At 42.1% G+C, this 25,915-nt stretch overlaps 1 protein-coding gene across 1 annotated transcript in view; it reads right to left on the minus strand.

The window, feature by feature from the left end:
• UBE3C (ubiquitin protein ligase E3C) overlaps positions 1 to 25,915 on the minus strand; it is a 202,896-nt gene that overhangs the window by 84,790 nt on the left and 92,191 nt on the right. Inside the window, exons 13-16 of the mRNA XM_082258394.1 lie at positions 19,522 to 19,679; positions 16,093 to 16,325; positions 9,332 to 9,436; positions 5,365 to 5,452 (exon numbers count right to left, since the gene is read on the minus strand). Of these exons, the coding sequence (XP_082114520.1) occupies positions 5,365 to 5,452; positions 9,332 to 9,436; positions 16,093 to 16,325; positions 19,522 to 19,679 (584 nt within the window). The remainder of the gene's footprint in view (positions 1 to 5,364; positions 5,453 to 9,331; positions 9,437 to 16,092; positions 16,326 to 19,521; positions 19,680 to 25,915) is intronic.

Here is a 25,915-nt window from a genome sequence, read left to right on the forward strand (position 1 = left end):
TATATCTGCATTAGGGGATACCAAATGTAGTCTGCAAGCCTCTTGGTTGAACAAAAAGCGGGTCATATTTGTCTCCAGGCCACAGGTCCCATTGACAAATGTAGCGAATATCCTGGTAATACCATGGGATCAGCATGCCCCAATCATGTATTTCCTCTTCTGCAACTTTGACTTTGATAGAGCCAATGTGAAAGTATGCTATTCATCCTCATTGGTTAAGTTTGGCCTCTGTGGTACGCTGACCTATTAATTTTTTTTTCTAACATGCAGTGGCCACTGCCACAATGGTTTTCCAATTATTGGCTTTGCTGGCCTGGTTCTTGAACATTTAATTATCAGCTGTGGAATATCAATGGTGTAAGCCTCTGTGGGGTTTTTTCATATTGCTTTTCAGTGGACCGTGTTCTTTTTTGTTCAAAATAACAACAACATTTGGCCCTTAGCACATCCAAGGTCAGGAATCTGCCCTGTAAATTCCTTTTTATGGTCCCCTTGCTTATAATTCACTGATTCGTACTTTCATACAAGTGTTTGTGGATGTTGTGATTTCTGTTGAGCCTCCACTTCAATCGTGTTATCTAAATCTAGTATTGTCTGTATTTTAAGACCCCCCATTTAAATCTATTCAGTTGTTTTTGCCAGAAGGTCCTAAAATGACTCTTAAGCTTCCACATCCACAATTTCTAAGTGGATTTAATAGGTTGCTCTGCAAAGCATGTGAGATGCGATAAAGGGCCTCTTTTTCCTGATAAAGCCCACTCAACTGGAGCAATGATTTTTTTTTTATTGGAGTTCATTCAGGGTCACAGCTCCCACCTCTTGTATCATAAGCTGGATACACACTGACAGTAATTATTTCTTCAACCAGCGGGTTAAAGGAAAAAAGACTGGCAGATCGCCGTAACAACAAAATTGATGTTGGTGCGGCAACCTTACTCCCTGTTCTATTGAATTCTGACAGTGGGGAGGCTCTCCCGCCCACCACCAGAATTTACAGATCAGCACTTGCAGGTATTGTCTGCAAGAGCTAATCAGAAGCTGGTTTTCCAGCATATCCCTTTGCCAAAAGCCAGTCACTGGACAGGCTTCTGTCGGACAGAGAGCTGTACACATGGACCAAAAGTTAAACTGGATGACATTCGGCTGTGTATGCGGCTTTTCTGTCCTTTCTTTGGACTGCTTTCTAAGACTTGATAGGTGTGAGTCGGGAGGAGTTACAGCCTTAAAGGGATTGATTTTCAATTTTAGGTCTCTAGTGTCCAGTTTTCCTGTAGCTGGCATTAAAAACTTAGGTTGTCTATGTATCATTGAGCTGTGTCCCTTAATGAATTTCAAGGAAAGGATTACACAGCAAGTGAAAAAATACTATTTTTAGTCCCTCTGGGTGACAAAAATTAGTGTATGGGGTACAGGAGGAAGGAGGCAAGAGATTGACTTTTCAAGCCATTTTCACAGTACAGAGCACCAAATTTTTAGGATTCAAGCATACTAGGAAGCTATTTAATTTCTAGGAACCTTCTTTTCAGTCATATAAGTTCAAGTTAACTATTGAGCTGAAATAAATTTAATGTGCAAGTGTACTTTAAAGTTGATCTCCTGATTTTAGAGAATTTTAAATAGTTCATTTGGACCAAGCTTCACTAACAGATGCAGTAGCTGTATAGTGTGTATAATCTGTAAGCAGGCTCACCTACATACAGTATACAATGTTGTCTTCTGGCAGTGGGAACTTCCCATCTCGTTGCCTGAAATAAATTAAGTCATGCTGAGTGCTGCTCAGCCATTCTCAGATAGCTTTGTATTCTATGGATGAACAGAAATCTTCCTCTGATTGGCTGAGGTTGAGATCGTTACGTCATCCACTCGCCTCTCCGCCTCAGCCTTGTATTTATTCATAGAATATGGAAGTCCCACTGCTCAAAAACACAGCGGTTTACTGTATGTAGCTGATACATAATGTTTATACAGTGCTCACAGTCACTGCATGGGTAAGTAAAGTAAATAGTTTAATTCGACAGGCTTGGTCCAAACAAACTATTTACAGTTCCCCAAAACCTGGAGTTCTGCTTTAAACAGTATAAAGTATTAAACATATGAACAGCAGTCTTTTACCTTTTAGGAAAATACTAAATAAAGCACAGAGGGGCATTGGGGTACTGGCATTCACACAGAGCTGGCTAATAAAAAGCTCTGCTTGAACAGTGATCCTATCCTAGTTTCAGTTTGTGAAGCAATGGTCCTCTTCACAGCCTTGGCCTAGGAACAAAGGGACCCAGCAGGTAACAAGGATCGATTTGAAGATTGGCACAGCAACAGCATTTTAGGGTTGTTGACACCTTAGGCACTTTTTAGACAAGTTCAGCTTCACTTGAATGTAAATTCAAAAGTGGAGATCCAGAAATGTTAATTGTGTCTAGGCAGTACCCTGGAAAATCTGTCTTTTGTATTGAATTCCCCCTCAATTCCTTTTCCTAGCACCTCATACCTGTATAACTGCAGCATGATATCATCTAAGGCACTGTGTCTGTTACTGCTAGTCTCAAGAAATTCAGAGTAAGTTTTGGTGATGTCACTACTGTGCTGCTCATGGTTTTCCTTACTAGGAAAGAAGCTGTACCTGAGAAACTGCAGTGCAAGGATCTCTCTGCTTCTGTTTCAACTGTTCTGTGAATCTGTGTTTTCTGATCCTTTCCCACTGCACCCTGATCATTGCTACACCAGCCTTTAAATCATCAGACATCAGTGGGCAGCTCTGACATGAGGAAGCAAAACTGTGACTCTACAAACATAGCCATCTCCACACAGAGATACAGTGTGAAATCAGATCAGCTGCAGGGAGACGACAGACAATACTGGTGACTAGTACTTTGCCCTCCACTTGGCTTTCCTGGGCACAGCTTCCACAGTACAGGTCCCATTTAAGTTGAGTTTATCCAACTAAAAGACAGAAGGAAAAAACTGCAGTTCAAACTGCTGGACAAGAAGTGGATGATTTACGTGAGATCTATCAACCTTTTATGAAAACCATTTATACAACATGTTGCGTTATTCATTTAGAACAATCAGTCCTGTGGCAGATTTTTTTTTTCCTTAGATAAGAAAATTCAGTACTTAGTATATGATGGCAGAGCTCCCCTTAATCATAACACAATGAAACATGAAAATCGGAAATGTTTGTTTGTCTCTACAATCCACTACCACAATCTTATTTTCTCCATATATTTTATGACTGCTAGGTGATCTTATCACATTTGATCCTTCTTTAACAATATTGTATGCGTACAGTTTCACTGTTTTGTCTAAAATGCTGGTGATGGCAAAGGGGTTAAAGTGTGTAAAAGGCAGAACTGCATGTGCAGCAAAGGTAAGGCTCAATTAGAAAGCCGGAACTCAATTAACTTGGGCAATTAGTCACGTTGATCTACATTTCCCCTTCAAGATTTCAATAGATAGGGAGAATGATGATCAGATGATGTCAATATACGTAGCATAAAAAAGCCCAAGTAGGAGAATGAAGAATTACTGATAAATAAAGCCAGCTGTTTATACACACACAGCCTAGCTTAATTAGCATAAATGGCTAATTACACTAAACTCTTTATTTTTTTTCCTTAAATCCAACCTTTCATCCATATTAAAAAAAAAAAAAAAAAAAGTCTTGCCTAACAACAGGTACCACAAGATGCCTACGGTCACCTTTTTACCCAGAAAACCCCCCTCTGTGTGCTTCTTCAAAAACAGTACCCCCACCCCTTTAAACAACCACTGCTGGCTTTATAAAGTGTTTGTATATACATACCTTCTGCAGTCCTGTCAGGACAGTATAGGTCCTCTTCCTCTGACACTAGGCAGGTCCCGAATGTTGCAGAGAACAGTGCCTTTATAGCAAGGCTCTCTTAAGAATTCTCCTACGAGCCAAATTAAGTGCTCGAGGAGGCAAATCTTTGATGCCTAGAGCTCACAGGTAGCAGACTGAAAGACTATGGCCATCATTCACATGGGAAAAGGGCCAGCCCTGGATCACAGTGCGGGGAGAGCACTGAATAGGAGGCGAGTAATACTGCGAGAGACATTTTTTTTTTAAATTATATTTTCTGAAGGGCAATTTCAAAAAAAGAAATTGAAGCAGACACTGGAGTCAAGGCTGGTACACGCGGGCTGAATAACAGAAACTTGCTGACATTTGGCCAGTGTGAGCTTGTTGTACTATGTAATGTTAGTAGAGAAACGTCAAACACATATATATATATATATATATATATATATATATATATATATACACACACATATATATATATATATATATATATATATATATATATATATATATATATATATATACACACACACACAAACATACATATATATATATATATATATATACACATACATGCGTATACGTATACGCACAGAGCATCGGAAGGAAGATCCGGCTGCCGCACACTGCCGGGATACATCACTGTATCCCTGGGGCAAGGTGAGTACCCTCTCTTACAGGATCCAGCGATCTCCCTAGCGGTACCCCGAGTGTGGCTCGGGGGGTTACAGGTAATGGCTCTGGAATTTCACCCCGAGCCACACTCGGGAATACCACTAAGGAGGTTAATGGTGACTGGAACACTCTCACTGGGCAGTGAAATGGCAGTTGGCAGGGTTTCCAACTGGAGTAAAGTCTGGTACACACTATTAGTTTTTTTTTTTTTTTTCGTTCAACCCAGTGGGCTGAAGGAGAAAAAGACTGCAGAACTCAGGAGAAGATTTTGTACTAACTATGCAATGTTAGCACAGCGATATCCCCCCTGAGCTATTGTGCTCTGACAGGGGGACTGCCCCCAGCCCTCCCAGCCAGAACACACCAGCCGCGTTCACATTTATTGGCTGAGAGCACTGATTGGATGCCGATCAGCAGATCTTTTTCGGTCATGCCCCTTCAACAGAAGTCAGCTCTTAAGGCTCCTAGTGAGTTAGTAAAACCTGCTAACAAAGGTTTCTAGTAGTAGGCAAGTCTTTTTGTTTTTTATAATACTGAAAATGGCTGACAGTGTACCATTAACTGCAATTTTTAATTGGGTTACCAAACGATATCACAGCATTTAAAGAACAATGGGCCTTATGTACAAAGGCTGACGATAATGAAAAATATCATTAGTAGTAAAGCAGACATGCTTTCTTGTTCCTAACTCGAAATAGCGATAGCTGTAATCTGATTGGATGTAACAGCTCCACTTGAATTTCCGCCAAGTCCTTATAGAGCACCCCTAATGAATGCCACTTTAAAATAAAATTTATAGGCAACCTAGAAGATTTATTATATTTTAGACAAAATGACGAGGTGCAGCATGAACACACAATCACTATAGTTACCATCTAATGTAGACTGTAAGGGTCCTATCCTCCCCATTCTCCGATACCTCCATACATGCCTAGCTGATGGTACATACAGTTGGGTAACCTAAAATTGAGAATTGGCACAGTGTCAAAAAATTATATACACATTTATATTTATTAACAAGAAACAATAGGTTAACAGTTTTCATCAACATATTGCAAGTTGAAATCACTCTCCTGGGCACTCCCAGATAAGAGATCAAAGGCAAGTCCAATCATATGAATATGCTGGCAATCCTAAACAATGTCACAAACCGAGCACACAATGAAAAACTGCACAGGCAGAGGTTAATTTCCGTTAAATTGGCGGTATTTCTCCATCCCTTGGAGACGATCGAACTATGAACCCTGTGCTACGGATTCTTTTTATATTGGTTGACCCTTCCTCACGTGACTATTGGAGACCTTAATTCACCCTCATTGACTAGTGGACGGTCTCTCAGAAGCCAATTTTCTATATTGCATAACTACATTTCCAGCCGGACAAGGATCAAGCTCCCTGTAGTTATTAACAAGTATATGTTGGCTTAACCTTGATGGACTTCCCGGTCTAACCGGGTTGGCCTCTTTGATCACCCCCCTTGACTTATCTCATTTGCAAGCACCCTTGCAGAGTGATGAACCAGAGCTCCGGATGAAGCACACCTGCGAAACATGTCAGCCTAATTCACACTCCGTTTACTTGGGACGTCTGTGACCACCATTTCTGCAGTTCCCCTGGAGGGGTAGTGGTATTCTATCTTCTACCATTTCGTGGGGAACATTAGTATGGGTATTGTCACAGAGCCTATCCCTATTTATGCTTGCATTGTATTAATGTGGTAGTTTGGAAATGACCTACCCCTTTCTTTCTTTTTGTGTTTATGATTTTTTTTTTGTATATGTTGGCTATTGTTGCCATCTGTATGTTTTATATTTTAAACATCTATAATAAAGATTATATTTTATAAACTGGTGCTGTTAAAGTCCACGTTTCCTTCTAGTTCAATTTAATTATCAGGATGTGGCACGCTTGTATGGTATAGGTGGCGCACTTTTGCAATTTTTGTTAAAAATGTATGTCATCCTGCTTGTTTAAAAAATAAATAAATAAATAAATAAAAATTGTATGTCATCACAATGGGTAGATTCAGAGATAAAGGCAGCTGAATTTCCATGCAAAGCTGACTTTTACTGGGAATGCCAAGCTTTATCCTCCTCTTCTCTGAGCATCACGATAGGTATGTAAACAGTTATCCTTTAAATCTGAATGGCCATTATAGGTTACTGTACTTGGCATATCATCACTACTTCTTTTAACTGCCCTCTTGGCTAAAGCTGGCAGATCTCTCCCAAAACAAAATAAGATATCTGCCTGTCTTCAAGCGGGATACAGAAGCACAGGGACCAGCCATGATCTACACACTCTATGGTCACAGTGGAACAGACATTCCATTTCTTTTTTTTTACTTTCAATTTCCTATACACAGAAGAGCTCAGGATTGGCGCCAAACCACAGAGATTCCCAAAAATCTGGAAACTTTCTTTGAGCAGTAATCTGTACCGCTGACAAAGGTGCACATTATCAACTCCCATGTAGGTTAGAATTTGTGCTATAATCAGAAGCAATGTTTGAAGAGAAAATTGACAATATGTTTTCAATATTAGGTTGTTTACGGCCATTTATCAGAATGTGGTTAGTAATCATTGCGTTTTAAATTTCTCAGAGGTTAGAATAGTGTGGATACTGCAACACAGACTCTAAGGCTAGGTTCACACTTGTGCGGGAATAGCATCTGTTCCCACACCTGCAACCACCAACAATTAAATTCCTAATCGCAACCCCACACCGCTAAACACACAAAACATTTGTGGGTGCAGGCAATCGAATTGTGCAAAAGCACCATGTGTTTTCCCTGCAGCTTTAAAAGGGTGCAGGGACCTTTTTCCTAGATTTCCTGCAGCCCATTCAAGTGAATAGGCCGATGTGCCAGTCAGTGCAAATGTGGGCTGCACAGAACACACAAATGTGAACCAAGCCTTCTATAGCATGCAACGCAGGAAAGCAGTAAGGACATTCAGTACGTATAATTGTGTATGTTTAGGAACAGTCCAGTACAAGTACCATTATGGTGATTGTGTACTAAATATAATTGGCTTATAAAAAGGTTTGGGAAAACAACTGAAAGAACCGCATATGTAGAAAATGAAATCCACAATGCAACTAGATATGAACTGTTCATGATATAAACAGCTGTGAAATCTCTGATAAATAATTGTTGGTGTGACATGTTCCTGTGTTCATTACTGTCTCATGGTAATTTTCCCATCTCAGTGTTTAATTACCATAAATATATTACATACCGTAGGTGTAGAATCAGATATTTATCATGAAATGGTTTGGTAATATGCATGTTGTCCCTGCATTCATGTGGGTTTCCTCCGGGTACACGGATTTTCTCATACACTCCTAAAAATATGCTGGAAGGTTACATGGCTTCTCTCCAAATTGGCCCTAATATGCGTGTACAAATTGGCTATGCACATGTGTTATCTCATTCTGCATGCCAGAGCCAAGAGACCTGGTGACCTACCTACCAGTAAATTCTATGAAAAATGGCTTTCAAGCATATCAGATATGGGGCCCAGAGAACTGGGCCATAGAATAACGAAGAGTTAAACGACTAAATGGAGATATATGTGGGTGGTATGTGTGTGGGTGATAAATTCAGCCAGTCCATGCAAAGAAATTTTAGGAGCCCCTTAACACTTATGCATGCACACATATTTGTTTGTAAGGCACCCTTTTCATTTTAACAAGCAAATGTGGCATACTGAAGCACACACTGGAGGGGGGAATTTATTAGGACAGGAGCAGATAGAATCTGGAGCAGTTGTGCATGGCAGCCCATCAGCTTCTAGCCTTCATTTCCAAAGCTTAAAGGCATTGTACACTTTCCAGTGTAGGTATTAGTGTCGTTATACTTCCTGTGTTGTTTGGTTGCCTTACCTTGTCATGAAAGCTTGCATGTTGTGCCTGCAGTTTTTAGTGTCATGGCTGATCTATTCTCCTATGTCCAAGTATTGCTTCAGCTAGCCGGTCACTATGTGTAAAGGGGAGAGGACAACTTCCTGTTTTGGGTCACACAGCGTCCAATGCATGCCTCAACATCCATTCTGTGTTGCATCACAAATGTTGGAGTGCTAATGTGATAAAACACAACACAAGTGAGCTCTCTATGTGTCTGTGAATGCTCTGCCTGCTTGTGTCAGATCTAGTTACTCTGTAGCTCACATCTGCACAAGCATTAGACTAAGATACCCAGGAATTGTGGGATATATAGTTTCACAGGAAGTGTCAGATCTCACACTATAGACAGGTAATGTGTTAACCTGTGCAATGCCATGCTGCATGCCTCATGTTTTAACAAAAACCTAAAATGCTGAAACAGGAATGTAAAGATTTACTCTACTACAGGTTGTATGTACAGGGCAACAAATGACAGTCTGAAACTTCATGATTGATGCACCTCTTATGTAGGTGGAAAACACAAAGTTGCCAGTAGGAGTGTGTTTTGTGGAGCACTGTATTGCATGTGCATTGGCAGATACTGTACATGTGTGTTGAAGGGCTATTCTAAAGGAGTCACGCCACATTGCAAACAGTACCATGAGATGTAACGTTTTACTGTGAGTTTGAGCAATGCAAAGATTTTAAGCCAGCCTTAGTGAATTTAACCAAGAAAAAATGCAAAATGTTGTAAATATCACACAATAATGAACACATCAGGTGTTATGCTTTAGTGAATTGATCCCAGAGTCTATATACCACTAATAGAAAATGTGAAGACTAATACCTGTGCCGTTTACCATTTCTAATACAATCAGCTCTGAGGAAATGGAAACTCTTATCTAAAAAAAACTATCAAAAGGTGGTTATAAAGAAGAAAAAAAAAAAACTCACTTTATCAGCTTTAATGTTCTCTTGCTCTGACAACCAGTGATTGAGTGGACAGAAATTTCTCCTGGTATCCCGAGACTTTAACATTTTTACTAAGTTTGTTATCACCTGTAGACAATGAACAGAAATGTCAACAGACCATGTTATTACAGTACTGTTGTATGTGCTATAACTCTTAAAATGATAAAAGTTTTAAGATGAACTCCAGACAAATACACAGATGAAATACATACAGTATATGAGGCGGTTTTATTTGCCAAATAATTTTTTACGTCTATCCAATCAGTTGTGAGATGTATACATGTCTGCCACACTGCACAGCCAAGAGGATGACACATATTGAATGCACTGCTGACACCATCATGTAAAGTCACAGAAGCTGACTGAGAAAGTCATCTCTATGATCTCTCCTATTAGCATGTTCCTTGTCAGCACATTTACACGCAATGCACCCGATTGGCTCCTAGGTCAGCCCCACCCCTCCCACAGTGATGCTACAGAGGGGGTTGTAAGAGGCAGAGACTGACTAGCTTCTTGTGCGGATTCTCCCTCTCCCTGTCTAAACTCTTCTAAACAGGGAACAGCATTGGATTATCCTAAAGTAAAATCAGCTTCTGCTTGCATTTAAAAAATACATTAACTTATTATATACTCTATAAATGCATTAAAGTAGAATTACGGAAAAAAAAAAAAAACACAACTAATCTTAAATATGCTCCCTCTCTCCTCCTAATACCTATTTTGACTAACCAGTGTAAGAAAGATCTGTATACTTACCCATTTTTAGGCTGCTCCGGTCATGTGATCTCCCCTACGTCAGCCAGTGGCAGCTGCAGGGAGAGGGAAGAACACTCAACAGCAGCTGCCAATGCCTGGTAGCGATGATGTCACTCATAGCCTCACTATGGCCCATCTGTTGTCGGTGCTCCCTCCACTCCCCTTTCTCATGCTCGTCATTCTCAATGTAAGTGTTTGGGCAAGAACACATATAGAATGGCTCGCACGGATTCCCAAACATCTTAAAGCAATAAAAGAACATCACTTTGGGTGTCTGACTTAGAAATTCATACATTTTCATGACTGTGTGGGGTGTCTGTTAAAATATTCTAATGACCACATAATAGCAATTAAATGGTTTATGCTATATGTAGGCAAAACTTTTTTCTTTTTTTAAGCAGCAAAGAGTTAAAGATTTTTTTAAAGTATTTTTTAAATTAAAATAATAAACATTTTATACTTCCCTACTCTGTGCAATGGCACTGCACAGAGCAGCCCTGAACCTCCCCTTTTGGGGTCCCCCGCTGGCACTGTCTGCTCCTCCTCTTCTCTATCATTTCCTTTGAACTACAGCATGTGTTCAAAGGAAAACATCCGTCCCGCCCCCTGATCCCAGAACTTGGTTGACAGCAGCAGGACAAAATGGCTCCCGCTGCTGCCTAATCCTCCTGTGAGAAAAGGAAGACTGGGGAGAAGACCTGCAGACAGACACACAGGCATAGAGGACTAGAATTGGGGGGGTACAGCAAGTGGCAAACGTTTTTTTCTTACCCTAATGCGGGGAATGGCTTCAGTATGCACCCCCCCCCAATACTTACCTGAGCCAGATCGCAATCCAGCAAAGTGCATGAGTGCACCTGCTCTCCTAGGTCTCTGCTTCCTTATTGGCTGAGAGAATCATAGTTCCCAGCCAGTGAAAAGACAGTAGGGGGGCAGGGTCGAGCCTTGTTCTGTGTGTGTAATGCATGAGTGGCCTCATAGCAAGCAGCTTGCTATGGGGGGAAGTCAGAGAAAAGAAAGGGCCAGCAGCACAGGTGGGGGACCCAACAGGAGGAAGATCAGGGCTGCTCTGTGCAAAACCACTGCACAGAGTAGGTAAGTAGAACACATTTGTAATTTAAAAAAAATAAATATACCTTTAATATCCATACATTTTTGGATAGCAGAATTTCGACCACAAATTGGGAACCAATGAAAAACACAGAGCACAATATGAATGCACAAATCATCATGGCAGGGATCAAACTCATGACCTCAATGCTGAAATATAAAGGAACTAAACACTAAGCCATAATGCTGCCCTATTTAAGTGCCTGGCAGACAAATGAGGGGAGACATTAATTTGCCTTAACACTAGGCATCCAGAGATAGAAGCCAGAGATCATGGGCTCCCAATCACAATCAAAAAAGCTGAAAGATATCACTGTCACTTGTCATTGTTGGTGCCTTGGCTATATGGCTTCTGGGATGTGTCCAGCTCTAGAAACAGAAAACTGCATCAAATCTGAGGGAGTCTGTGATTTCCTTAAATAGAAGCACTCGTTAAGGACATTAACAGAACTGTTCTGCTCTATTTGAGACTTAAATGGAACTTGGGCAGAAGACTTGCATCAAAGCCTTGCATATTATGACACATTAACGCTGTATCCCCCCTCTTATGAAAACATTATCATTTAGTCTCACTTCAGCTAATGTTCATTGGGCCTATGCTTGTAAGTGAAATGTGTTGTAAAATCAGACAGAATGGGTTGGATCAAGGCTATTGTAGGCTTGTAGAATGAATAAGCATTGCTTAATTAGCCCATCAGGTTAAGTGCACGCATTAATGGGTCCTTCCTAAAGTCTAGCGTGACATCTCTCTCCAAACATGGCCAAGAAGAAAGTTCCATTAGCAATATTAATACAAGCTTAGTTGATCATTTTCATTCAATTAACTTCTTTCAATTAAATAGATAGCTTGACAAAAGCAGTGATAAAAGACCCGGAGGGACAGCTGATGACTTGAGCTGAACATTACTGAGCGAGAGGTCGCTAGTATTAAACGGACAGTAAATCTAGCATTCAATTTGGAAAATGCATTTCTCTTGCTCCTGTGTCTTTAATGAACAGTTTTCTTTTTTTTTAGCTGACTGGATCTGTTTGCTTTGGAAGAAATAAAAAATCATCTTACTAAATCAAAGTCCTTCTTTTTTTTACACTAGAACTATTCGGGGTTCTGCTTTTTTTTTTTCAAACTTCCAAGTGCTGACATTAGTATAAAGAAGAAAGATCTATTCTCCATGTGTCACCACCAAGTGATTTGCTTTCCATTTGCTCCATTAACCCCAACATTAAACAAATCCTGATGTGCTACTAATTAAGCAGGACTTTAATGTGTTCTACAAAAAATTGCAAATAGGGAAAAATAACCTTTCGTTGCCTTCCAGCTGTTGAGTGTTGAGTTAAAGATTACATAATAAATAACCAATGTGTGAGGATTGTAAACATATGTGAGAGTTTATATTTTGATGGTCCTCACATAACATGTTGGGTTTTATGCAGAATTTTGCATCCTTTATTTCTGCCTATGCCCTAGTGCAGGGGTATTGAATTAAAATTCATGGAGGTCCGATTAGCAAAATTTTCTTCCAGCAGAGGTCCAGATTGCATTTTTGCGTGATGACTCGGATTCTTTACATCACAGCCCAGGTGTGCAGGCACGACAGCCCATTCATTTGAATGGGCTGTTGTGTCTGTGTTTTCTGCTGGGAAAAGGCCCTGGCACCTTTTTAAAAACGCTGTCGCATTGAAACTGCATGGCGCGTATGTACCATGCAATTTCCATGTGTGGGAAACCGCACCTTGTATTTCATTGCATTTAAGAGTCAATTGTACCCTGCACGCTTTCTGTGCAGCTGCTTATCCCCCTTTACATCACCACTCACAGCACTGTCCCCCTTCACATCACCACTGTCCCCCCCCCCCCCACACACACAGCACTGTCCCCATTCACATCACCACTGTCCCCCCCCCCCCCCCCCACACACACACACACACAGCACTGTCCCCCTTCACATCACCACCCCCCCCCACCCCCCACACACACAGCACTGTCCCCCTTCACATCACCACCCCCCCCCACCCCCCACACACACAGCACTGTCCCCCTTCACATCACCACCCCCCACACACACACAAAGCACTGCCCCCTTCATATATTCCCCCATCAGCACTGCCCCCTTCATATATTCCCCCATCAGCACTGTCCCCTTCATATATCCCCCCATCAGCACTGTCCCCTTCATATATCCCCCCCATCAGCACTGTCCCTCTTGCATATCCCCCCAACAGCACTGTCTCTCTTTACATCACCCCCCACCCCCCCCCCCCCCACACACACACACACACACCACTGCCCCCTTATATCACCCCCACAGACCTGCCCCTTTGCATCACCCTCACACACATACACAGCACTGCCCTGTTAACACACACCCCCATAGCACTGCCCCCCTTTACATCAACACAGACCACTACCCTCTTAACATATCACCCCCACAGCATTGCTCCCCTTTACATGAAACACCACACTACCCCCCCCCCTGCACATGACCCCTGCTCCCCAATCAAACTTCACAGCCCTGTCCTCCCTTCACTCTCCTACCTTACACAGAGCGGAGAGCAGGAGGCGGGACAATCTCGAGGAAGACAGAGGAACAGCAGCGCTGCATGCATAGAGGCAGCCGACTGTGTGCCTCCCAGCCAATCACCTCCCGCCTCCCAGCAGCCAATCACCTTCCGCTTCCCAGCAGCCAATCACCTCCCGCCTCCCAGCAGCCAATCACCTTCCGCCTCCCAGCAGCCAATCACCTCCAGCCTGAAATGCTAATTCAGGCAGCTGCCTCCCTCCATTCAATGCCGGTGTCCCGCCCCCAGTCTCAGTCCCGCCTCCGGCCATCCGCCCTGCTCTGCTAATGACAGCAGCAGAGACAGGGAAGAAATCCAGCAGCTGATGGCGGCGGTCCTGATGGAGCAGCAGCGCGGGCCGGAGACGGCCCGCGGGCCGCCATTTAGTGATGCCCGCCCTAGTGGATCCTTCAATTTACTCCAGCCACCATTGCATATGAAATACAAGCCATGCAACAAATTTGATTAATGCTTAGAAAAAACGACATTGTTTAGGGATTAAATAATACCTTCATTGATTATGAAAACAGATAAAGGAAAATCATCCTGATATGTCAGGTTGCCGTTACTGACCACCGCTTCAATAATGCTAGTTACCTGGCTTATTTTCTGACTTTATTAGTTTCTGAATCACTGAGCCATAATTAGTATGCAGATCAGAGGTTCTGACATCCCTCTAAATTAAGTTGCTGCATACACATTCCATGCCAGGAACGAAGGCAAAAAGACAGCCAGAATTTTAAAAACGAGAACAAGGGAGACCTTCACCTCCAGGAAAAGGTTACATGTTTGACCTGTTATTAGGGTGGAACATTAAGGCTATGTTCACTTGTGGGCGTAGCGGATCATGGGTAGAATCACGCAAACAGAATCGCGGGACGCATGACGCACAAAAGAAGCTCCTGCACCTTTTTAGGCATCATGCATCCCGTGATTCTGTTTGTGCGATGTTACCACGATTCAGGAGGCAGAAACCGTGGCAACATCGCACAGCATTTGGGGTGCCATTGCAAATCACGGGCATCGCACAGGCATCCCGTGATTTGCAATGATTCTGGATGGCGGGCAAAATCGTGGTGATTCTGCACGTGATCCGCTACGCCCACATGTGAACATAGCCTAACACGTTCCCGCTCCTGCAGAGGCTCTGTGTGACAGCAGTACGGGGAGAGGTTCCCAATACCAGCTGTCACTTTTTTAAAAAAGATTCACAGAGTTCTGTGAATGTGTCAACTACAAGTACCAACATCCTTTGTGAATGTCAGCTTGTACTTCTCAATGAGCTACCACAGCGCTGTTGAGCGCTCTGGTAGTTTATTGATTCTTTCTGTCAGTGTGAAACTGCCTGCACAGACAGCTCACACACTGACAGTCTGCAGGAGACCTGCATTGCATCAGTAATCTGCTGATTGCTGGTGTAATGCTTTTCGGGCTCCTAAAAAAATAATAATAAATGCATTATTTTTTACCTGCGAAAAAGCATGCATTTATTCATTTTTTAAAAGGTGAACTTATCCTTTAACACATGCATTCCTAAACTCCTTCCCACTCGCAATCCATCAATCAATCTATAAAAACAAGCTGAAGATACAATAAAAAAAAAACTCAGTTCCTAGTGACAGCTTTGTTTCCTATAGGGCCCTTTCACACTGATACGTTTTTCCTGCGTTACCTTGCAAGGATAATGTTTCCCTTTAAATCCTATGGGACTCTTCACACCACTGCATTACAGGTGCAGTGCGTTTTGAAAAGTCCTGCATGCTTCATCTTTAGTGTGATTTTGAAAACTACACCAAAAACGCAGCTTGCCACTGAAATAAATTGAAAACGCACCAATATCACAATATCGCAGTAAAAACGCACCACTTTTTTGCTTTTTTGAGTCACATGTTCATTTTTCACAGTTGCGGGCAACCCAAAAATGCACCAGAAACGCACAGGAAAAGCATATGCATTTTTTACTGCGATTTTGCTTCAGAGCAATGTGAAAGGGCCCTAACAAGCAGGAACCAATCAGTTGGTTGCTGATCAGGTGTAGCAATAGAAGGGCAACAATAGAAACCAATCAGGCTGTTACAGGGCACATGTATTGACAGGAAACCTGCTGACAAGAGGTGGAAGCAGCATTATAACCTCATCGGTGTGCCACTTCTAATTTCTTGTCATCAACAGCAGGCTGGGGTGTGCTTGGACTTCGGATTCTTGACTTGTATTAAGCCTAGAGTTCAGCTTGAAAGAGTAAACCTACTTACAGTACCCTTTGCCTGCAGGGCAAAGCAGAGGCTTGTTTTAACAATTGCACTGACTACAGCCTTAGTTACCTTGAAAAGCTGGATCCACCTTTTTTGCTCTGTTTGTATACGTTGCTGCATCTCCAGATTGGTTGTTACTCCAACACTTCGAAAAGCAGCCATATATTCCTCTCGCACTTCTGGCTTTGTTTCTGGATATGCCAATTTGATGATCCCTAAGCAAGCATCTCTTAGGCAGCGAGACAATACTATCAGTTCCTCTAATGTGAAAGGCATCATTGAGGAATGCTGCTGACCAACAACTGGCAAAAAATAAAAAAAAAATAAAAAACTAATTATTACTGCTCAGTGCGAGAAAAATGGGATTACTTGCATTACGTACATGCATCTGTAATATCAACAATATGACATCACTATATAAATGGTTGTAACTGTAAACATAATAACACTTAGGCCTCATGCACATTAGAGTTCTCCTTGCAGGAGAAAAGCAGCTGCAAAAACGCCCCTAAACCATGTTTTTCCTGCGCATTTAGGCATGTCAAACCCTTGGGCGTTTATTCATTTTATTGGTCAGATTAATAATTTATTCTGGCCAAAATGAAAAAATGCTCAAGCACTAAAAGCACCTAGCGGTAACGTGTGTTTGGGTGCGTTAAGGCTTTTTTTATGCTCAAAAGCTCCTCTCCTGAAAGCACAAGTGATGGGGTTTTTTCTGCTGCTGAAATCCCCTGCCCCTAAACTGCTGTAGATGCCTACAGTGTGCAAGGACACATAGGTTAACATGGAGGGGAGTTTAGAGGCAGAGAAAAAAAAAAGCTCAAACACCTGTAAAAGCAGCATTTTTCTTAGCTCAAGTGTGCACGAGGCCTTACAATAAACCAGTAATCAAAACTTAGTAACAGGCAATTTAGTATTCATTTGAATACTATTCAAGAAAAAATACTATTAAAAAACTGAAAATGCCTTCTCTCTCATGTCTTAGCCCCCGTTCACACTGGGGCGACCTGTCAGGCGACCTGGTCGCCTGACAGGTCGCGGTAGGTCGCCCGCCATACAGAAGCTATGGACCCATTCTAATAGGAGCGACACAAGTCGCTCCGACTTAGAAAAAGGGTCCGGAGCTTCTTTGGGGCGACCCGGAGCGACCTGCATAGACTTCAATGTTATGAAGTCCGTGCCGGCCGCTTCGAGGTCGCAGGGCGAGCAGCGCGCCGGGACCTGTGAGGTCGCCCGGCGAAGTAGCATCGCCCCAGTGTGAACGGGGGTTGAAGAAAATATAATTTCAGAAAAGGAAAACTTCTGTAACCGAGCACAGAACATTATATGATTTATAAAAACTTAAGCAAATGTCCAAGTTGGGCCCAAAGTGTTAATATTTTGTTGCAAGCGGTTTAGACATTAATGGCTGTGTGTTGAGTTATTTTGAGAGGACAGCAAATTTACATTGTTATACAAGCTGTACACTCACTACTTTTACATTGTAGCAAAGTATCATTTCTTCATATTTACAAAAATGTGAGGGGTGTACTCACTTTTGTGTGATACTGTAAATTGAAAAGGTAAAAATTTTCTTTTCGATAGTCGACATTAAGAAGTGTTTCTAGCTAGGACCGCCTTTTAGCAGCCAATCACCTCCTGGTTAATGTGAAAAGTTAATTCAGGCAGCTGCCTCTCTCCATGCAAAAATCATCAGCTAAATGGCGCGTTCACGGCGGTCCAGATAGAGCAGTAGCTCGGGACGGACACGGACCGCGGGCCGCCATTTATCGATGCCCGGTTTACACCATGAAGATTTGGTTCCTAATCTTTCTTTAGAGCTCATAAGAAATGACAAGGACACTACATTTCTGCCAAGACCAACAGGTAGTTTCTGCACTTGCTGATCAAGTAAAACTGATGCAGCCACCACATCTAAGGACTAGTAAGCTGCAATATATTAAATTTTTGTTTTGGGCCCTTTCACGCGGGCGCTCCGTATGTCCGCAAATCATCCTATTTTTTTGCGGATGATTTACAGACATAATGTAAGTCAATGGCATTGCGGATGTCAGCGGAATACCATCCGCTGACATCCGATTTTCTTCCTTTCAGTTCTGTTCCGTTTTTTGGAACGGAGCAGAACCCTATTTTTCCTCCGTTCAAAAAACGGAAAGGAAGGAAAATCGGATGTCAGCTGTGTCATCCGCAATGCCCATAGACTTACATTATGTCCGCATATCATCCGCAAACGGATGGGATGATATGCGGACATACGGAGCGATGACACAAATGTCATCCGCTCCGTGAAAAAAAAAAAAGTCCCGCAGCGGAGCAAAACACTGGAGCGGCCGTGTGAAAGAGGCCTTTGGGTTTGGATAAGCTTAAAGGTTGATCTCCAGATCAGTATTAATTCAGTTATCTAGTTATCAAAAAATCATTAAATGCATTTAACATAGAATTGGCAGAGAACTGGACTGGGAGAGGGAGACACAGCACTCTGAGACAAAAGGCTCTACTGCTTACAGAGAACAGACTTAAGACAGCCATTGACAGTGCAATTAGCTTACCTGCAATCACGGGTCGCAGGAAAGAAAATTACTCGAATTCCTCCCACACAGCTATTGTGTTCAACCAGAGGGGGTGTGGGGGGAGCTGTCCCAACCAGGAGAACATACAGTGATTATTGCTAGTGGCTATAGCCGCTGGCAATAATCGCATGAAAAACCAGACAGGCTGGATGTACCAAAGTTGGTCGATCAATCAACTTGGGTACAATCAGTCTGCCCATACATGGTATGAATCTTGACCAGTTCCTGCTGAATGGGCCGAGATTTAAACCATCTATAGCTGGCTTTACAAGAGCACAGGCATGACCTTATCAGATTAAGGCTGGGACGGTTCCTGGATTCGGCTACATTGTAATCTGAAGGTCCAAAAGCAGGCTATACTGTTTGCAAGGGCAACGTGGATCACAAGACTGACTGAACAGAATCATAAATCCTTTGCCAAAGAAACCAGTTTACATATACAGTGTATTTTGCAGTTTTCTTATTAGCCATTACCTAATAAAAACTTTTTCTTATCGGATAGAGTAAGGGAGAGTTAGAATTCCTATCAGGTCTGTGTCTCATTTGGAGATTTCCATTAATTTCCTACCCAATAGCCACAATAGAAAGTGAGGGGAAATCCATCCAAAATCAGATAAATCCCTGGTCACCACAACTATTGTCCACACTAAAAGATTTTTTTCTCTCTCCCTGTCCTGGAGACCACAAAAATGTGGGATTTTCTTTCACTTTTTGTGATAAAGATCAAATGGAAAGGGTGAATTTCCCAAATAGGTACACATTCAGCAAAAAAAAAAAAAAAAAAAAAAAACCCGATAGAACACCTATCTAAAATAAAAAAAAAAAAATGACCTTCAGTTATACTTTTATATACAACAACAACTAAAAATGTATATTCATTAAAAACATGTTGTAGTATTCTTTTAAAAAACAGAAAACCTTTTCTTACCATCCATGGGATCACCAAAGAACTCATTATCATGTATAGATATAAGGGAATGACTAAATAATGAACTGAAGAGATAAAAGAGAGGGATGATTCGGTTGGAGTCTTCAAATGACATTGGAGAGCCTCTAGATATTACTTGCAGTAGCGGAACCATGGACCTGTTTGGAAATAGAAACAATGATTAACAGCAATGCTTGATGACCATCAAAGTTATTTATGCTGAAACTTTCCTTTACAATGGTTTACATTAGCCTTTCTCAGCCAGAGGTTGCTAGGAGTTCCTGAGCATAGGTTGTTTGATATTCTGCCCGATAGTGGCTGCATAATTTCAAGACCCCCTCATCACTCAGCAGAGCCAGAACTGTTGGATCAGTGTCAATCAATGCAAGGGGACCACCAGTGTAAAAGTCCATCATTCCACTGATCTTCCATCTAAAGGGGCCCTTCTACACTGACCACCAGTGTAAAAGTGTACGACGCAAATCACCAATATGAGGTAGCCTTTCTTCCCTGACCACCACAAAATGTAAGGGGACACTATACTGATCACAAATGTACGGAGGCACTTCTACACAACCCATCACCTGAAAACTAAAATGTTCTTCACTTTCCTCTGCCCTGGTCCACACTAGAACGTGGTACATGAAAATCTGTGATCCATGCGCGTTTCCTGCACTGCGTTTAAAATGCACTGTCCTTGTGATCTGCAGTGGGTGTCAATGCAATAATAACGACACCCCAAATGCAGGTCACAAACTTTTTAAAGACATCTAAGCAGGACGAAATCACACCTGATGATGTCACATCTGGTCGGTGGACCGCACAAGGCTTCTGGGATAGAAGCAGCAGCAGCCATTTTTCCTGATACAAGCTGCCCGCCCCTAATGGCTATATAACAAGCTGCAGAGACTGCAGCTGAGGAGAAGACCGGAGCGGAGAAGACCGGATGAAGATGTTTAATAAACTTTTCAAAACGTCTCCTGTCGTTATTTACACACAATGCCTTTGATAGGGTGAATGGGTAGGGGTACAGTGTACCCCATACCCATTCACATAGGGAGGGGGTCCGGGATCTGGGGGGCCCCCTTGTTAAAGGGGGCTTCCAGATTCCAATGAGCCCCCTGCCCGCAGACTCCCACAACCACCGGCCAGGGTTGTGGGGATGAGGCCATTGTCCTCATCAACATGGGGGCAAGGTGCTTTGAGGTGGGGGGTGCAGAGCCCCCCCTGCCCCCAAGCACCCACACCCCCCCATGTTGAGGGCGTGTGGTCTGGTATGGTCCAGGGGGGGGGGGGGGGCGCTCGCTTGTCCCCTCCCCTTTCCTGGCCTGCCGGGCTGCATGCTCGGATAAGGGTCTGGTATGGATTTTGGCTACCCTCAAATTCCATACCAGACCCGAAGGGCCTGGTTTGGAACCTGGGGGGGAACCCTACGCCGTTTTTTTTCCCCATTTTGGCATGGAGTTCCCCCTCAAGATTCTCACAGCGCGAGTCATGCCGCAAGTCGGATCATCCTGATCCGACTTGGGGTGCGACTTCCATTCAAATCAATAGGCTCCCATAGGGAACCATTGATTTTGAATGGAAGAAAAAAAACGTATAACGTGGCTTAACGCACGTTAAGCAACGTTATGCAGCCTTTAACAGCGTCAGACGTTTTTACAGCTTGACGCTGCAGCTCGAGAACGCACAGTTCCTGGGTTTTTTTTGGAGCTGTAAAACACCTATGCCACTTGGAGCTCCTAAAAGCTCTATGTGTGCATGAGGCCATAGAATAACATGGATGGGCGTTCTGCAGCTGCAAAAAAAAAAAAACGTCTGACGCTGCTAACAGCAGCTCCAAAAACATCCAGTGTGCATGAGGCCGTAGTAGAAATCAGTACAAAACAAAACAAAGCATGTAAGCCTGAGTTCAGGGAATCAACTATAGGCCAATGCCAAAATCAACATATCAAACCATGAGTAGTAACAATAATCGGGTCAACATCCATAGACCCCCCCAGCATCAGAACAACATCCCAGCAACCCCCCCGGTACTAAACCAGCAGGCGATCCAGTATCAAGACTATTGGAGCCATACCAGGGGAGCTTAACCACACCCCCCAGTCAATGGGATACTTGAGCCTGGGACGATCCACACAATCATTCTATTCTTGCAGGAATGGATGAGAGACATACGCGGAGCTCCTGGTCCACAGCCCTAAGTCGCTCTCTGTACTTGTTCTTGATGTAGGTTAGGCTTGAAAAGCTCAGTTCACACAAGTACGTAGTAGAGAAGGATAGCAGAATTGTAATGGCGGTACTTGAAACTACTGAGTACTCCCTATTCAACGATATCCAAAATTTATCCAAAGCCACATCTTGAAATTTTATTTGTAATGTGAGATCTTTCCTGATCTCTGCCAGTTGCTCTTGTGCCGCTAGTGGCAAGTCTTTTGAGCTTTCCAGTGCACATGAACTCCAAGGGTTACGGACCCAGTCAAACTCTGCAAAAGCTTCTGATGGAAAATAGTGACTAAATCTTTCGTTGAGAATTTTTAAGTGCTGAGAAATAAGATCAGAAAGTGTGCTGCCGTTTGAATGTGCATTGCACAGGGGAAACATCTCAAGACTGCCCTGTTCTACAAAGGAGCGCCAGAGTGTCAGCTTGGATCTGAAGCCACGTAATTTGTCAGAGGAGGTGAGAAGATTTTCTTCTTTACCTTTTTTAGCATTTAATTCATTCAGATGTCTAAAAATATCGGTCAGGTATGCAAGTTTTGCACACCATTGCCTGTCTTCAAATCAATTCTGCATTGTAGAATTCTGTCCTATTAGAAATGTTCTGATTTCTTCTCTTAGCTCATATACTCGGTCCAAGACTTTTCCCCGTGAAAGTCAGCAGACTGCGGTGTGTAACAACAAGCTGTGATGTTCTGCTCCCATTTCTGCACACAGAGTTGAAAAGAGACGTGTCTTTAAGGGCCGCGCCTTGATATAATTGACAATGTTCACTGCTCCATCCAGTACATCAGACAGTTTTTTTGGCAGGGTCTTTGCAACTAGTGCCTCCCTGTAAAGAAAGCAGTGAGTGCTTCGCACACTGGGGTTCTGAACTTTGACCCTGCTGATGAAGCCCTTGGCACTACCCATCATGGCAGCAGCGCCATCAGTGCAGATACTGATACAGTTCTTCCAGCCTAATCCGCCCTGTTCAAGATACTCTGTTGTCACACGATAAATCTCCTCTCCAGTTGTTTTCTCAGGTATAGGTTTGCAAAAAAAAGAAGTCTCCGTGATAAAGTCCTCATCTTAAATCGAACATTTGCCAAGAGCTGAGCATGCCCACTTACGTCAGTGGATTCATCAATTTGTAAGGAAAATTTCCCAGTAGATATGCTTTTTTCAAAAAACAGGTTTTCAATATCTGCAGACATGACATTGATTCGCCTTCCAATCGTACTATCAGACAGTGGCACTTTTGCAATTTCTTTTGCTGCTTGTGGGCCTAGCATTGTGTTGACGATTGCTGTGCATGCTGGCAAAATAACTGTTTCCACAATTGTGTGTGGCTTCTTAGCTTTGGCTACTATCTCTGCCACTAAATAGCTAGCCTCCAGTGCTTTCTCTGACACTTTTGTACACTTCATCATGACTTGCTCTTGTCGCTTGTGTTGACGTTTCAAATAAATGAAATACTCTGGTCCCTTGCTGGCTAGTGAAGGATGATTTGTTGTCAGGTGTCTTAAGTTTGCTTGGAACCATTGCTTCATTTGATAATTTCATACCACATATCACACACATAGGGAGAGGGCAAGATGAATCCCCTGTACAGATGAAACCATATGACAAGTATGTGTCATCATACTGTCTTTTCCTTGTCTTGATGCTGGCCTCCACTACCCTCTCTGCTGAGGATGATGAAGTTGATGGCCCAGATTCAGAGCTGGGTACTGGAGCCTTTCTTTGCAAAAAACGTTCCATGCTAGACCATCCAGTAGTTTGTAGCCGCAGAGTTCTGTATTCTGTAATGCAGAGTACGGAGTTCAGTACGTTGTACCACAGAGTTCAGTAGTTTGTAAGGCAGAGACGATTGCCTTAAAAACTACTTAACTTTGCGTTACAAAATTTTGAACTGCAAACCGTGCCTTCAGAGTTTAGCAGTTACAAACACAGATCAGTAGAAAGTAGCAGTTATGCATTTAGCAGAGACTCTAGGGGGGGGGGGGGGGGGGCGATCGTTGCAATTTTTTATGCCACATGATATTTACGCAGTGGTTTTGCCAACACATTTATTTTTGAAAAAAAAAAATTTAATGAGCAGAAACTAATCATAATATATACCCCGATTTTTTTGTAAAATATTAATAAAAAATGATGTCACGCTAAGTAGATAGATACCTAACATGTCGCCCTTTAAAATTGCGCACACTAGCGAAATAATGACAAACTATGGTACTCCATATCCAAATCTCCATAGGCGACACTTTAAATGCCTTTACAGGTTACCTATTTAGAGTTAAAGAGGAGGTCAAGCAGTAGAATTGTTGCTCTTGCTCTAACATGTGTGGTGATACTCACATGTGTGGTACAAATACTGTTTACTTAAGCGTTTGCGATTTACGAATCCATTTGCTTCTGCGCTTTAATTTTTTTTGTCTTATTTATTTTATTTTTCACTGTCCCTTTAACTAAAATGTATTTATTTTTTTTAAATAACTTTTATTGCTATTACAAGGAACATAAACATCCCTTGAAATAGAAATAAGGATGACAGGTCCTCTTTATGGAGAGATCTGAGGTCAAAAAGGGTTTTAAAAGCAAAAAAAAAAAAAAAAAAGCAATTTTTATGTAACAGAACAGAAGCAGATGTGCAAATTTATTGTTAATTGAAACTGCACTTCTTTTTTAATGTTGTATTCCACTTGCACATCTGCTTCTGTTTGGCCGCAGTGCAGGATACCCGCGGTTTTCATATGCGTTTCCTGTGGTTTCCTACTTCTATTATGTCCCTCATTTTTGGTGTGCTTCCAGAAAATGCACCAAAAATGTAGGACATAGTAGAAGTTTATGAGAAGCCACAGGTAACTTTACGCACATGAAAACAGCGGGTATTCTGCGCTACACCTGCGCTGTGGCCAAACTGAAGCAGATGTGCAAGCGGAATACAACATAAAAAAAGACGTGCAGTTTCCATTAACAATAATATAGATGATTGCTTTTTTTTTTTGCTTTTAAATGTAATCACCAACTTTTTACTGTTTTTATGTAATATAATATACATACATACGTTATGGGGGTTTTAAATGCTGTATTATTGTTAATGGAAACTGCACTTCTTTTTTAATGTTGTTGCACACAGAAGCACATGTGCAAGCGGAATACAACATAAAAAAAAAATGCAGTTTCCATTAACAATAATACACAGCATTTAAAACCCATGTATATTTATATTACTTAAAAAAAACAAAAATGGTGAAAGCAAGAACAGGTAATGTTAAGATAGTGACAGTCCATCCATGTTATTCTCATGTTATAAATATTATTAACTTACAAAGCCACTGAAGCCACTCCTGTTCTTCTCTGCTGGAACTTGAAAAGCGCGCCAGCAGCAGCTCCCGGGACCGCGGCTCTCACCTCACAACAAGCACTTGCCGATCCTCCCATAGCAACCAATGACGTCATCAGTTGGCATTGACGTGGTGGGGAGGCCCGCGCAGCTTCCCGAGCGCATGTGGCAGCGGGAAGGGAATTTAGCCGTCCCTTCTGCCACAATCAGTATGTAGAACTGTTTGTCTTATAATATTACTGCAAGGAAAACATTTCTTTGATAGGATTGATGCACATTTGGGTCATTTTGCCGCGGCACACTGGTTGAGAATCTATATACACACACACACAATATTACCAAAAGTATTGGGACGCCTGCCTTTACGCGCACATGAACTTTAATGGCATCTCAGTCTTAGTCCGTAGGGCTATATATATATATATATATATATATATATATATATATATATATATATACATACATACATACACACACACACACACACACACAGCTGCAAGAAAAAGTATGTGAACCCTTTGGAATGATATGGATTTCTGCACAAATTGGTCATAAAATGTGATCTGATCATCATCTAAGTCACAACAATAGACAATCACAGTCTGCCTAAACTAATAAACACACAAAGAATGAAATGTTGCCATGTTTTTATTGAACACACCATGTAAACATTTACAGTGCAGGTGGAAAAGTTATGTGAACCCTTGGATTTACTAACTGGTTGATCCTCCTTTGGCAGCAATCACTTCAACCAAAAGTTTCCTGTAGTTGCAATTTAGACATGTACAACGGTCAGGAGTAATTCTTGACCATTCCTCTTTACAGAACTGTTTCAGTTCAGCAATA

This window comes from Pelophylax lessonae, assembly GCF_965119305.1.
Source record: "Pelophylax lessonae genome assembly, chromosome: 5".
Lineage (NCBI taxonomy): Eukaryota > Metazoa > Chordata > Amphibia > Anura > Ranidae > Pelophylax > Pelophylax lessonae.